The sequence below is a fragment of the Teleopsis dalmanni genome, chromosome 2 (genome assembly GCF_002237135.1).
Source record: "Teleopsis dalmanni isolate 2A chromosome 2, ASM223713v2, whole genome shotgun sequence".
NCBI classification, from domain to species: Eukaryota; Metazoa; Arthropoda; class Insecta; order Diptera; family Diopsidae; genus Teleopsis; species Teleopsis dalmanni.
In genome coordinates, this window is record NC_051847.1 from 107,413,658 (window position 1) to 107,430,752 (window position 17,095).

The 17,095-nt window shown below is 30.3% G+C and overlaps 1 protein-coding gene across 1 annotated transcript in view; it reads left to right on the top strand.

The window, feature by feature from the left end:
- Positions 1 to 304: 304 nt before the first annotated feature.
- Positions 305 to 17,095, top strand: part of LOC119675355 (voltage-dependent calcium channel type D subunit alpha-1-like) — a 61,999-nt gene continuing 45,208 nt past the window's right edge. Inside the window, exon 1 of the mRNA XM_038086552.1 lies at positions 305 to 959. Coding sequence (XP_037942480.1) covers positions 327 to 959 — 633 coding nt within the window. The 5' untranslated portion in view covers positions 305 to 326. The remainder of the gene's footprint in view (positions 960 to 17,095) is intronic.

The window sequence follows — 17,095 nt, forward strand, 5'->3', positions numbered from 1 at the left end:
ATCTTATAAAACTAAACAAAAAATTTTATTTTAAAAAAAAAAAAAAGATCATTTTTTAATAACTGACCAATTAGCCCGTGAAAAAATTAATAATAAAAAAGAAAATTTGTCATAGTCACAAATTTATGTGTATTGTTTTCGTAATGTAGTGGTTAGTTTGATAACTAACTAATACTCGTAGTTAACTAACTAATAGTAGTTTACCACATTTTTTGTGTATTTATATATGTATTATATATATTTTTTGTGTATTTATATATGTATTATATATATTTTTTCAAAATTTCTTTTTATTCCAGATAATTAATTTATTTGTTGCAGTCATTATGGATAATTTTGATTACCTGACGAGAGACTGGTCCATATTAGGACCTCATCACTTAGATGAATTTATACGGTTGTGGAGTGAATATGACCCAGATGCGAAAGGTCGCATTAAACATTTGGATGTAGTAACACTTCTGCGCAAAATTTCTCCACCACTAGGATTTGGAAAATTGTGTCCACATCGTATGGCTTGTAAACGCTTGGTGTCTATGAATATGCCCCTAAATTCAGACGGCACAGTTTTGTTCAATGCCACACTTTTTGCTGTTGTACGTACATCCCTAAGCATAAAAACAGACGGTAATATAGATGATGCAAATGCAGACTTACGTGCAACAATTAAGCAAATATGGAAACGAACGAATCCAAAATTTTTAGATCAAGTAGTCCCACCTCCTGGAAATGATGATGAAGTAACAGTAGGTAAATTCTATGCCACATATTTAATTCAAGACTACTTTAGAAGATTTAAGAAACGTAAAGAACAAGAAGGAAAAGACGGCCAATTAGAAAGTAATACAATTACTTTACAAGCTGGCTTGAGAACGCTGCATGAAGTTTCTCCTGCTCTTAAACGTGCTATATCTGGAAATTTGGACGAATTATCAGAAGAACCGGAACCTATGCACAGAGTATGTAAATTTTGTTTTGTCAATTTTTTTATTTTTTCGTATAAAAACATATGTATATTGCAGTAAATATACATATGTTTGAATATTTAAATTTATATAAACGAATTGCATTGAAATCAAAAGTCGGTGTCCAAGCATTGAATACACATAGGTATTTTTAAATCTGATTAAATATACAAAAATAAATTTACTAATGCAATACTAATAAGAACTAAAAATTACTGATTCTTTTAAATTGTACTTATGATTTAAAATATTTGTGTTGTATTTGTATGCATAATTCAAACTTTAATATATAAACTAATTATTACGAATTCAAAATTTCCTTATAAATATACATTCCAAATAGGTACATCCGAAAAGCCTTTTAAATGTTCACCTAAATTTAGTGCGCGGATTTTGATCTCCTATTTGGAGATTTGACCTCATGATCTCCTATTTGGCTGAAATAAAATAAGAAGACCCGTATCTCAGGAAAAATATTGTGACTTTTTTCCTAGCAAATTTGGCATTGTAGACACATTTTCAAATGGCTATATCTCAAGTTCTATGAAAGGTAGAAACTTGAAATTTACAGCGTTTCTAAGTAATTGATTGAACTTTTACAAATTTGTTTAAACAATTAAAATTGTTTATATTTAAGTACTAATATTAACCGTTAAATTTCAAAAAAAATTTTTTTTCTAAACTATTTTGTGAATTTTCATTTTTTATATTTTATTTAGATTCAGTTTTAAATTTTACTACGAAATAAAAATTTTCAAGTACCCGTTATATTTTGAATTTTAATATTTAATATTTTTTTCTCCCGCAAAACACATCGAGCACATGCGTACTACATTTCCATTGAATAAATTTTCAAAGAATATACTACAAATATTTCTATATAATATTATTGATTTCAATTAGTAATAAAATTCTATATAAATCTCAAAAATTTCTGGACGATATTGTCATTAGAAGTACTATTAAAAATTTACTTATCCTTCATATCACACCAAACATGTACACACGATTTTTCATTAAAAAAAAAAAAAGAAATATGTCACACAAATATTTTTTTACTTTTGATTCAAATTAATATATATAAATTCTACTTAAAAAATAAATATTTCCAGTGTGATATTCCTTTTAGAAGTAATTAAAAAAAATTAATTTATCAGGTGTCCTTCACATTGCTCATAGGCACCATATTACCATTAAATCAATTTTCGAAGAAAAACTATACAAACATTTTTACTTTTTATTTTTAAAATAAATTAAAATTATATATAAAATGTAACCATTTTGAATTAGTTCCGCATCATTCCTGTTCCTAAATTATAAATTTTAACATAATTAAACCGTTTAATAAACTTTTTTCTTATATAGATGAATTAAAAAGTTAATTAGCCGAATTACCTAGATAACTGCAGCAGATAATCACACCTACCTTTTTCGGTGAAGTGTTACTTCGTTACGGTTGGAAAAATACTCTGTATATGTAAGAAGTGTTATAGGAAATGAACTGTAAATAAATCGATATGGAGAGTTTAGGTACTTCTATCTTATAAAGATACTGGAATCAAATTAGGTATAAATTGTTAAGTAAGTCTGACAAGTCCTCAATTTATGTTTTGAAAGCGAACAAATAAGTAAGAACATTTAGATAATGCCAAACGTTGGAAAAAATAAAATGCATCTACGCAACTGAATGACTTAAAATGTTTTAATCCGCTGAAGTTGAAAATGAACCCACAGAAGCCCAGTCATTCTAAGCAATTTGAAGGAGTTGCATATTTTTTTCAAACTCAACCAGCCGGATCTCGAATGTAGTTTTTCTAAATTTGCATCTTTACGACCACAACATTGCATTCTTGCAGGAGCAAGTACATATTCTGTTTGTATGTGCTCCATACACGAAAACGTACGATTAATGATAGATGGAGTGAATACAAAAGCACTGACTGCATGCTGTAGAAAGCCGATAAATAACTATCAAGATTGTCTACAGCGCATGATTTGCAACACTTCAAGCACAGAATGCTTTCTAGGAACCTGCGCCAAATGTCCTGGAACTAAAAATATCAATGCACAACTTCTGGAGATATTTGATGCCATCATGCCATACAAACAATTGATTCGTGAAGAGAGAAGCACATTAAAAACTTTGACATCATCAATAGACGAATATTTGCAATCCTTAAAAGACGGTTTAGACAAAAAGCTGTTGCATTCCTTTGTCGTTAAAAAACAGGCAGAGTTTTAAAATGATAAGAAAAGCAACTTAACAAAAAATGAATGCATAGTTTTGTGTGATTTTTCCGAAACTTATGCTTTTGTTGTTCAAAACTCTGTTCAAGGTATTCACTGGAATAATAATCAGGCATCCGTTCATCCGTTTGCAACCGTGATAAAAATAAAAACTACAAATAAAACTTTTTTCTGTATATCTGAATGCTTTTTTAATTTAAAAATTTTTCAACTATCAGACAAACCACAATAAAACGCTTTTATTTGGAAATTTGAAGCAGATATTTCGTTCTTTATTTTAGAACATCCTCAGTGCTGTAATTATTATCCAAAAAATAATTACAAAAAATTTTTTAAAGTTACACATTACAATTAAAATAATACCTTAATTTTTAATAAAAAGCTTAACTTAAGGTTTATGAATTTAAAATTAAAATAATATATACAAAAAATTAACATATATATAAAAACTGACACTATTGAACTCAAAAAAATAATACGAACAATAATTATTTTTATTTTTAACATCACATATGTTAAGTGATCAGACAATAATAAACATAGAAACAAAAACAAGAAAATGGAAAAATATATGTTAATCTATTTTGTTATGTCAAAGAACTTTAGCACAACTTGTATAGTTGTCTTTGTTTTATAAATTCAAGAAATGTAATATACATTATTATTATTTCTCTTAAAACGGTTCTGTATCAATATTAACCGGTCAAATTGATTTCTTTCTCCTTTTTGTTTTCTTTTAACCGATATTTGTCAAGTAAATTAGAATAACGAGCACTGAAACTCTCTGCGTCTTTTTTACCACCTGGTTTTCACCACCTGGTTATAATTTAATATGATGTGTATTACTTCAGCTAGTACTCTTTTTGGTAGTTGTTTTCAATTTCAAGAATTGAAACTTCTTCGAAATTGAAAGTATGTCTAGCTATGTATTATGTTGATGACACGTTATTTGCAATTCCCAAAGGCGAAGTTAAAAATGCGGTTACAGCTTTCAACAATGTGAACCCGCACATTCAATTCACATATGAAATTGAAGAGCAATAAAAAATTTCTTTCTTAGATATAATGGTAATGAGAACTGAGAACAATATTATCACCAACTGGTATAAAAAACCGACATCTTCAGGTAGATTATTGAATTTTTTACTGAAAATCAACACTGTTAGAAACTTTATAAGCAGAGTCAAAGCTTTGAGTGATGAAATATTTATGGAAGATAATATTAAACAAATTAAAAAAATACTAAAAAATAATAACTACCCCAAATATTTCATTAACAAAATATTATTTTCAAATAAACATACACAATTAGTTAAAAACACAACAGTGAGCAATTCAAATAATATTAAAAAAAGGTGCACTTTTCCAAACATTCCTGGATTATCTCAAAAAATATCGAAACTGTTCAGAGAAGAACAAATAATTGACGTTGTATTATATAATTTAAAAACAACCAATGTCTTTTTCTCTAAGCTGAAAGATCAAGAAAAAAAAGAAATTTATCAAATCAAACGAAAATGATCAAAAAGGTTAAGTGAACATAAAAGTACATGCAGACGCGCTGATGATTATAAAAAAACCGCCCTATCTGAACATCATCATTCAGCTAGACATACTTTCAATTTCGAAGAAGTTTCAATTCTTGAAATTGAAAACAACTACCAAAAAGAGTACTAGCTGAAGTAATACACATCATATTAAATTATAACCAGGTGGTGAAAACCAGGTGGTAAAAAAGACGCAGAGAGTTTCAGTGCTCGTTATTCTAATTTACTTGACAAATATCGGTTAAAAGAAAACAAAAAGGAGAAAGAAATCAATTTGACCGGTTAATATTAGGCCTTTTCGGTGGCTCGCAAGTACGGCAAAAAATGCATGTTGGCCTATGTTGGCCATGTTGATGCTAATGACGCGAGTCATTGGCATCACTGTTGCAATCTGTCAAATGTTTTGTTTTGACAAACAGCAAATCTTGTATTGTGCATATAAATCAAATATATTTTTATAAAAATATTATAAAATTAAAATGAACACGGAATTAAAAGGAATGGTAAGAATATTGGAAATTTAAAAATAAAACACTAAGATAAGTAAATTTTTGTAGGTACTGTCGATGTTGGGAGAAGGAAGCAACGTTTTGCAGTGGCCGAGGGATGCAAGTTGTTTCACGGACTTTTTAAATGTTATGAATGCCGCAACAACCTCCTCTGAAGATTGTCTTCCTTTCGTGTCAAGTAGCACTCTAGAAAACACTTCGTTTCCTTTGTGGTCCATAGTTTGGGTGTATTTCTATAAAAAATTTTTTAGAAAAACTTCAAAAATTATGTTTGTTTATTAATTTTACATATGTAAACTACAAATTAAATGAAATAAAATAAATGTTACTTGGTAATAACTAACATAATAAAAAATTCAATGTGCTTAATACTTATGATTTCTCCATTCTTATTATTTCTTCGTTACTTTTCAAGATTTTTCAAATTTTTGAAATCTGTTTGAATTTTTATTTCCTCAATTTTTGACATTTGATTGCACTATTCGTTGGAATTTTCAATGAAGGTTCACAATAGTTCGCTTATTGCGTTGGTAACACTTTTTTTTTTACTGGACGATGTGGTTGGCCAGCATAACTATGCTGGCCGAGGTAGAGAAAATAGTGTTGTTGTTTTGCATACATTGCGGCCAGTATAGGCCTGCATAGGCCAACAACTTGCTGTTTTTTGCCGTACTTGCGAGCCACCGAATACGCCTATTGATACAGAACCGTTTTAAGAGAAATAATAATAATGTACATATATTACATTTCTTGAATTTAAAAAACAAAGACAACTATACAAGTTGTACTAAAGTTCTTTGACATAACAAAATAGATTAACATATATTTTTCCATTTTCTTGTTTTTGTTTCTATGTTTATTATTGTCTGATCACTTAACATATGTGATGTTAAAAATAAAAATAATTATTGTTCATTTTATTTTTTTGAGTTCAATAGTGTCAGTTTTTATATATATGTTAATTTTTTGTATATATTGTTTTAATTTTAAATTCATAAACATTAAGTTAAGCTTTTTATTAAAAATTAAGGTATTATTTTAATTGTAATGTGTAACTTTAAAAAATTTTTTGTAATTATTTTTTGGATAATAATTACAGCACTGAGGATATTCTAAAATAAAGAACGAAATATCTGCTTCAAATTTCCAAATAAAAGCGTTTTATTGTGGTTTGTCTGATAGCTGAAAAATTTTTAATTTAAAAAATAATACGAAAATAAATGATTTCAAAAAAAAACAAACTTAATTATCTGAATGCTTACATCATAACACAACTGCTGTACATTTGTTTCAAAAATACGCTATCAAATTCATTAAAATTTTAAGTACGGATATTAAAAAAATTATTTATTTTTCCGATGGATCTGGTTTACAATATAAAAATAAAAAGAATTTTATTAATTTAACTCATCACAAAGCGGACATTGGTTTGGAAGCAGAATGGCACTTTTTCCCAACGTCACACAGCAAGGGACCATGCGACGGCTTAGCTGATACCTTAAAGAGGAGCTAGCAAAAGCTAGCAAAAGCTAGCCTTCAACGAATAAATAATCCAATGCAAACACCAAAGGAACTTTTTAATGGGCTAAGAAGTAGAAGAAAATAAGATTAAACAACGCTTTAAAGAAGCTACATCAGTTAAAGGCACATTAAAATATCACTGCTTTATTCTCAATTCCAAAAAAGTATTAATGGCAAAAATATTTTCTTCTTTAGACATTACAGATTATGTATCAATAATGAAATGAGAATTAATGAAATCAATGTTAAAACCATTAAAAAATGTCTTGATTTTAGTTCGTTACAGTTTATTTCCTATAACATTTCTGACCTGTGAAGAATGTTTTTCCAACTGTAGCAAAATAATAAATAACACCAAAAAAGGTTGTTAATGGTATTTGGGAGTTTTTTGGTTAGGCTAAGGCCCCTATGCACTGCGATCAGTTTGATCTATTATGCACCCCTTCGTATTTAGATATTTAGTATCTCGAGGAATCGAACCAGCTCCTTCGGAGGCAGTTTTCGAAGGTCTTCATCCTCTAGTTGGTATGTACCTAAAATTTTATTTCTTATGTGGCCTAGTGCATCACAGTTAGTGATCAGATGTTCCATAGACTCTTCCTCACCACAGGAAGAGGTGTTTATAACATGCGGCGTGGCCTGTTAGTCCACCAGAGAGTGACTTAGACTCTTCTTGCTTAGGTTGAGAGCGGTGTTTGCTCTTTTGGCATCAAAATTTAAGAATTTTTTGGAATGATATAGGCCGTCTATTCCATTCCAGTATTCATAGATACTTTTTTGGATTCATTTTTTTGTCTTCTGTTTTATGTTCGTTTTATTGAAGCCAAAGAAGGGGGTTGGACTAATGATATGCGGATACCAAACGCCCTTTTCCTGGTAAATGGTATCATGGTTGTTTTAGTAGTATTAATTGATAGTCCTTCTTTCCTATACCACTCCCATGTTGTAGGTGTAATTATGTGCTGCAGTTATGAAACTAGTTCAGCTAGTGTGGAACTAATTAACTTTTTATTTCATCTATATAAGAAAACAGTTTATTAAACGGTTTAATTATGTTAAAATTCATAATTTAAAAACAGAAATGATGCGGAACTAATTTAAAATGGTTACATTTTATGTATAATTTAATATACATTTATTTTAGATATAAAAAATAAAAATGTTTGCATTGTTTTTCTTCGAAAATTGATTTAATGGTAATATATTGCGTATGAGCAACATGAAGGACACCTGATAAATTATTATTTTTTAATTACTTTTAAAAGGAATATCACACTTGAAATATTTATTTTTTAAGTAGAATTTATATATTAATGTGAATCAAAAGTAAAAAAAAAAATTTGTGTGACATATTCCTTTTTTTTTAATGAAAAATCGTGTGCACATGTTTGGTGTGATATGAAGGATAAGTTTATTTTTAATAGTACTTCTAATGACAATATCGTCCAGAAAATTTTGATATTCATATAGAATTTTATTACTAATCGAAATCAATAATATTATAGAAGAATATTTGTAATATATTTAATATATGCTACATTAATATAATATATTTAATTCAAAATTTATTCAATGGAAATGTATTATGCATGTGCTTGATATGCTTTGTAGGAGAAAAAGAAAAATTAAATATTAAATTTCAAAATATAACGGTTACTTGAAAATTTTTATTTCGTAGTAAAATTTAAAACTGAATCTAAATAAAATATAAAAAATGAAAATTCACAAAATAGTTTAGAAAAAAAAAATTTTTTTGAAATTTAACGGTTAATATTAGTACATAAATATAAACAATTTTAATTGTTTAAACAAATTTGTAAAAGTTCAATCAATTACTTAGAAACGCTGTAAATTTCAAGTTTCTACCTTTCATAGAACTTGAGATATAGGCATTTGAAAATGTGTCTACAATGCCAAATTTGCTAGGAAAAAATCACAAAATTTTTTCCCGAGATACGGGTCTTCTTATTTTATGAAAGGAGATCATAAAAAAAATTTCAGCTAAATCGGAGATCATGAGGTCAGAAAGGTGTTCGAGTTGTAAAAGAATGATCTATATTACGATTTCAATTTATGTTGACCCCGTCTTGGACCACAACCTCTCTTGATATAAGATTATTTGTGGTTTTTACTGATCACAAACCAATTGTGCTTGTATTTTGTTCGTTTGAAAGAAGAAATAGAAAGAGCTTATTTCATATATTAATACATTCTTTTTACATTGTCGTCTTCGCATGTGCCAGATTTGATATAATTTCCAACACATTGAAGCAAAAAAGTCAAAAAAAATCGACAATTTAAGTAAACAGTTGAAATGAATGGGATTAGTGCAAATCGCGTTAATTGGAATACCGAAACCTTGCTAAAAAAATTTAAAGGAATAGAAGCATAACAACAGTTTAAATAAAACTTGAAAGTCCAACAAATGTCCATAAATTCATGTGTCATACAGTTAGCGGAAGATATTTAGATATAAGTCACATAAGCTATCTTGGAAAATTAAAGTACGATCTTATAAAGCTGAATAGTAGCAATTATATCGCATCTAGCAACGTAGATGCAGTATATAGTTCATACTATTTGCGTGAAACAGCAGACGTTCGTTACTTCTTACATAGGTGCCCAAAATTGAAGGAATTTTGAATGTTATTGTTGTAATTTATTTTATATTCGGTCACTATATATTCTTCGGCATATTACTGTTGCTAGGTTTTATCTTTACCCTGACTATATGTATTCTACTCTGCTGTCAGATTTATAGTAACGAGTAATTGTTGTGCTAGCGATGTTGTAAAGTGCACATGGGTATTTGGTATTACAACTCTTCCCCTCAAATCCCATACACTCTTCACAACACCACATACAATATGTCAATTAAACTTGCTTCAAAAAAAAAAAAAAAATAAAATTCAAAAAATTACTCGTTTTACAAATCTAGTTTTCCTTTTTGGTTAGTTAAATTAATTAATCTCTGCATGCCCAAACCCTTCTGACATTTTTTGTGCCCCTGCTTTTGCAGTCCCTTGACCAGTACCTCAGTCATCATTTCCTGCGTTGGAATTTACTTGAGCTTGATCTCGTTCTGTTTCACTAGTTCTCTTACGCAGTGATGCCTCATGTCAATGTGCTTCATTCTATTATGGAAAACGGGATTTCTGGTGAGCTCGCATGTACCCTGGTTGTCGTTAAAGATGACCACAGGTTTTTGTCCGACAGGCATTTCTGTTATAAATCACCTTAAGTACACTACCTCTTTCGTAGCATCGGATATAGCCATATACTCGGCTTGGGTGGATGACAGAGCTATAGTTTCCTTTCTCTGCTGTGCCTTTTATGTACCTTAACACTCGTTTAGCGACGGTACAGTATTGTCGCCCAAACATTGAATTAAATTGGCTAAGTACACTCAGGGCATGAGATATGTGTGGTCTGCTGCATACAGCCAAGTATGTTAGGGACCCGATTAAGTTCTGATACGGAACGCCTTTCATTTCTTCTTCTTCTGCACTTATTGTTGGACACATGCTTTTGCTAAGTTTTTTATTTGGGATCATAGGGGTTGATAATACCTTAGCCTCTTGCATTTGGAATAGTCGTATAACTTCATTCGTGTACTTACACTGGTGCATTTTGATTTCGTTTGCTTCTAAGTTTTATTTAAATTCCAGCCCAAGACAATATTTTAATGGACCCATGTCTTTCATATCAAATGAATTGGAAAGTTCTTCTTTTAATCTTTTTAATTCCATTTTGTTGTTGGATGCAACCACAAGTTCGTCCACATACAATGACACCATCGTATAATCGGACAATCATTTGTTCAATATAAATGTGCTCTAAACTTTAAAAAAATATGCTAAAAATATTATTTTTTTTGCTTTAATTAATACTTAACATACTTACCTATCTAAATTATAAAAAAAATTAAAACATTTCTCATAATAACTGTAAATTTAAAGTAAAAAACAAAACCAACACAAATATTTGCCCTCAACGCAGAATCGGACAAAATGAAGCAGCCATGCTAAAAGTGCTGTTATTTTACAAATAATAACAATAAATAATAATTTTATTTTTATGTAATAATAACAATAATCTGTAATAATTCTCACAAAAAATTTAACAATTAAGTAATATTAAATAATATTAAATAATATTACAATAGCACCAAATGGAAAGCAATCTACTATCGAAATTAGACAATTAATAATTAAATTGAATTTTGAAGGTAAAACCGTTAGAGAAATTGCCAATTTAGTTAGAATAAGTCAATCTACTATCCAAGACATTATCTAGAGGTCCCATGATGAGTTTAGACTGGCCAATAAGAGCAGAGCAGCTCAAGGCAAAATATTAAATGATCGAGAAGAGCGTTCGATATTGAAAGAAATAAAGAAAAATCCTTTCAAAACCGCAAAAGACCTTAAATTTTCATTAAAATCCCGCTCTGGGAAAGATGTATGCTTAAATACTATTCGCAATACATTACATTAATCCGATTATCACGAAAAAATTACCATAAAGAAGCCGTTTATAAGTATTAAATATAAAAATAAAATAATAAACTATGCCAAGGACTACTTACTAAAAACAAAAAGCTTTTGGAATCAGGTAAATTGAGGGGAAATTATTTTAAATACATTTCCATTCATGATTTTAGTTTTTCTAACTTTTGTTCACTGACGAAAGTGAATTTAAGTATGATTTAATATGTTGATAAGATGTTTGTATCTCGTAAACCAAATGCAGAATTCAATCATCACAATACAAAAGCTACTTTAAAAAATGGAGGAGGCTCTGTTATGGTTGGGGGTTGTATGTAGAGTGCAGGAGACGGCAATTTGCATTTTATTGATAGTTAAATGAACAAATTTGGCATACGTCAGGCGTATTAAAACTTTAATTCATTCAGAACTGCCCCAAACTCACAGAAGCACCTGCACAGAGCACAGATCTTAATGTAATTGAGCATCTTTGGAAGCAATTAGCTAGGAGAGTGTATTAAAAAAAAGGAATGTAATAGTAGAGCTAAAGGAGTTTCAACTCGGAACATGGTACTCAATAGAGCCAGAAGTGTACCAAAACTTGATGAAATCAGTTCCAAATCGTCTCCAGGCCGTTCTGGATAACAAAGGATATGTAACAAAATATTCATTGCCAGATTTCTGTATTTTTAACATGGCTGCTTCATTTTGTCCGAATATGCGTTGAGCGCAATAAATTGTGTTAGTTTTGTTTTTTACTTTAAATTTACGGTTTTTATGAGAAATGTTTTAATTTTTTTTTATAATTTAGAGAGATAAGTACGTTAAGTATAATTTAAAGCAAAAAAAATAATATTTTTAGCAAATTTTTTTAAAGTTTAGAGCACATTTATATCGAACAAATGCTTGTCCGATTATGCGATGGAGTCACTGTGTATGATTACTATAAGAAAAATTTCACGTGTATTCTTCACATATGATCAAAAAATAACAAGAATTTTAAGCAAAAACGCAAAACTTTAATTTTTAATAATTTTCTTTATTATCGTCTTCAAAGTAGTCTCCTCCTGCGGCAATAAATTGATGGCAACGTGTGATCCAATTTTCAATACAAGTTTTATAGGCCACCGAAGGTATGATCTTTAGTTCACGCAGCGAATTTTCTTTTATGGCCTCTATGGTCTCAAAACAAGTTTCTCACAATGGCAATTTGAGTCGGGGGAAGAGGAAAAAGTCACACGGGGTCATATCTTTAGAGTACGGTGCTTGGTTGATTATATTGATAAAGTTTTTGGCCAAAAACTGCGACACAACGAACGCTGCGTGAGCCGGTGCGTTATCGTGGTGTAAAATCCATGAGTTTTCCTTCCATAAATCTGGCCTCTTTTTACCTCACACAAACGACGCATAACGGCCAAATAATACTCCTTATTGACCGTTTGACCATCCGAAAGGAATTTATAGTGCACCACACCACGAGTATCAAAGAAAACAGTCAGCATAACGTTAATTTTGGGCCGACTTTGGCGTTCTCTTTTCGGTTTCGGCTCACCTTCGAAGCACCATTGGGTCGATTATTGTTTGGTGGGTATATCAAATTCATAGACCCATGTCTTATCACCAGGTATGATGCGTTCGATGAATGTTGAGTCACTATATGCGTTGGAAATCATCTCTTTGGCCACATCACAACAACATTTTTTTTAATGAAATTCAGTTTTTTTGCCACCAGCCGAGAAGCGACACGTTTCAAACCCAAAACATCAGTTAAAATGTGTTCGGCCGATCCATATGAGATGCTCAACAACACTGCAATCTCTCTAATTGGTACACAACGATTTTCCAACTCGATCTGCTTCGCCGATTCAATGTTTTCTTTAGTAACAGATGTTTTTGGGCGGCCAGGAATCTCATCATGGTTCAAGCTTGTACGACCGTCGTTGAACCTTTTAAACCATTTGTATACTCATAGTTGCGACACACACAAATCACCAGAGACCTGTTTTAATATTTTCAATGTTTCGGCACACTTGAATCCATATGCAACATAAAATTTGATGCACGCACGTTGTTTTAATTTTTGATCCATTATAAAAATCGGCATACGAAAGTTTTTCGACTTCTTTGTATAGACGCCAAACAAAAACTAATCGTACGATATGTGTTAAACTTTGACATAATGTGTATAATAGTGTTGCCAGCGTAAAAATAAAAAAAATTTACCAATTGGATAAGCGTGGGGATTCAAAAATCAAAATTATCGTTGTTTTTTGATCACAAGGTATACCCATGGATCAATATTTGATGGTAGTAAACCTATTTCACGTAGTTTTTCATCGATCTTCTGATACTATTGTCGACCTGATTGTTTCAGGTCAGAGAAAGCTTCGTATTTCGCTTTCTCTTCATTACTTAAGATAGTATAGAATCATCTGCTATTTTAATGAATATCTCTTCGTTGATTTTGCCATTTAGATAAGCGCTGACAAAATCCAATTGTTGGATTATCATCCCTAGTTTGACAGATAATGCTACAAGCATTCGTACAGAACTAATGCGTGCCGCTGGTACAAATGTTTCGTTGTAATTTGTGCCGAATATCAGAGTAAAACCTTTCGCTGCTAGTCTTTGTTTACGTTTACGTTTGTTTAATCGGCATCCCGTTTTGTTCGCAGGACCCATTTTGTGTCGGTGATTTCTTTGTTCTTTGGACGGTTCACTATGGTCCAAGCATTGTGCTGAATATTCCTGCAACATGGCATTTTTCCATTCTTCACTTTCTGGACTTCATAAAGCTTCTTTTGCTGATTTAGGATCCATTTCTTCAATCAGATTTGCGATGTGTTCGTATTCTACATTCATTTCACTTTTATTTTTAGATGATTCTTCTGCAAATGTTTTACACAGTTTGCGCGGCCTTCCTCTTTTTCACTTAGTTGTAGTAGGTGTTTCAGTTAAATTATTGTTATTAGGAGTTCTGTTTCTTCAATTTCTTCTTCTTTAGAGCCTTCTTCTTCTTTGACAGTTTTTTGTATTTTTATGTTATTCTGGTCAGTTATTCGTTATTCGTTAAGTTTGTTTCCACTCCAAACGATTGTCTGTTGTTAATATTGCCTTCAACGACGTCTGATTGATATTGGCTGTTGTCGAATGTGTTTGTGAATCTAACATCTCGACTTCTAATAACCTTTCTGGCAGCAATGTTCCACAATCTGTATGCTGTTATATTTTACACAACTATGTGAGTAATATAAAAAGGTAAACGATATGTCTTTTACTTACGACAGTCTAATTTCGACTGACTCTCTATTTATTCAATATATAATATGTATTACAACTAATAATTACAGAATTGTAATTATACTACTTACTTATACAACATCTTCCTTTTTATAACTTAGTCTAATAATCTTAACCTAGGTCCATGGACTTACTTAGAAATTATTAACTTTAATTATGCAATCCAAAATCTTACATTCTAAATTTGTAAAATGATATTATTATTAATATATAAATGTATATTTTTAATATTTAAGTAATTTTAAAATATTCGCAAAACATAAATTAGAATAAGTTTTATGTGATTTTATAAGACAACCTTTCAGGAGGAATTATTTTTCTTCCACTTTTTGATCTCTGAATATTTACATTTGTTTCGAGATCACCTAAATCGTTATTTTGTTTCACAACTACTTCAGTTTCTGTTTTTATGACTTGTTCTTTTTCTTTTGTACAAATTTCTTGAGATGTTTCAGTTATTTCATTATTTGGTATTTTCAAATTATGTTGCTTATTTCTTCAATACTCTACTCCATTTAAATCTTCAACTAAAAATGATCTAGGCTGTTTACAACTTTCTACTATTCTTCCTGGAATCCATACTGACATAGAATTTTTTTTACTTTTTTTCCTATCTCTATAGGCTTTAGAATTTTTAAGGCTCTAATAGTTTTTTGTGACGAATTTTGATTTGTTTTTAAATAAGTATTATCTTCTTTTATTGTGTTCGGCAATTTAGACTTTAAATTATTAGACAATGATGGTAATTTCGTTCTGAGTTATCTAGTTATTAAAAGTTCAGCTGGACTTGCAAAATTACTTTTTGGGGACGCACGATACTGAAGCAAAGCTGCGGAAGTAATCCGCTTCCGTTTCTAGACATTTATTAAGTAACTTTTTAATAGTTTGTACTGATTTTTCAGCAAGACTATTTGACCTTCGTAAATATGGACTCGACGTGATATGGTCTATACCCCAGTCAACGCAAAAATTTTCGAAATCAAGAGAATTAAATGGCGGGCCATTATCTGTTATTAAGTACATTGGTATTTAATGACATGAAAATATGCTATTCAATTTTGTTACAATTGCCAAGTTTGAAGAACCCGAATTAAACAATTCAATCTCAATATATGTAGAAAAATAATCTACTACTAGCAAGTAAGTCCTTTTGTTAAATTCGGAAAGGTCTATACCTACCAAGGAATTGAAACTACTTCGTGACTTAGCAAGTTTTCTTTGAGATAAGAGTTCCTGAATTTTATACAAATTTCGCAATTAGATACTGAAATATAAATATCATTATTAATATTTGGCCAAAAAATTGATTCTCTTGCCAAACTTTGACATCTCTATCTTTGTTACTAAAATACGGGCTAATATCTAAGACGCACAATTTCTTTGATGTGGGCCAGCCTGCTTTCAAACATTTGAAAGTTTTTGATATGTCTCATCGTTTTTTACAAACTGTTTTAAAACTTCAATATCATCTCTCGGTAAAGCAATTTGAGAAGCTATTGAATGACAATGAAGGTCTATATCTTATCAATATCTGTAAATGATTCAGACTTTAAAAGTGCGCGAGATAATGCATCAGCGACATATAAATATTTTCCTGGTTTATTAATTATTGTTAAATCATATGCCAGTAATCTAAGCATAAATCTTTGCAGTCTTTAAGGTATTTGATGTAGAGGTTTATTAAAGAGGGATACTAATGGTATATGGTCGGTTTCTACAATAATATTGTGAGCGTACACATATGTTATTGATGAAATCGAGTGCAACCAAAAAGAATAGTAAATAATTCCTTTTCTATTTGCGCATAATTTATCTGGCACTCCGTTAAAGACGTTGATGCATAAGCAATTGGATTTCTTTTATGCATAATTACAGCCCTCATAGCTACCTTTGATGCGTCTGCTGACAGAGTCAATTGTTTAGTAACATCAAAATATGTTAAAACTGGAGCTTTCGTGATTTCTTTTTTAAATTATTAAATGCTTCCTCTTGAGCTTTACCCCAGTCCCAAATAACATCTTTTTTTAATAAATTTCTAAGATGGAAGTTTTTTGTTGACAAATTCCAAATAAATGAACCTGAATAATTAATCATACCTAGAAAACGTTGGAGATCTTCGCTATTAGCGGGTGTAGGAAATTCCGTAATTGCTCTAATTTTATCAGTATCTGGTTTAACACCATCTATATTAAAAATATGTCCAATGAATTTTATGTTAGTTTAAAAAAGTTTTGATTTACTTTTGTTAAAACGAAGACCTACTTCTGTTGCTCTCTTCAAGACCTTATACAAAATATCATTATGCTCTTTTATTGATTTCGCATAAATAAGGAAATCATCTAAATAAATTATAACTCCTTTAATATCACCAAAAAGACGAACCATTTCTCCATGGAATATTTCTGGTGCTGCGTTGATACCAAATGGTACACATAAAAATCTAAATCGACCAAAAGGAGTGTTGAAAGTACATAACTTTGAAGAATTTTCATCCAAGGGCACCATCCAGTATCCTGAACTTG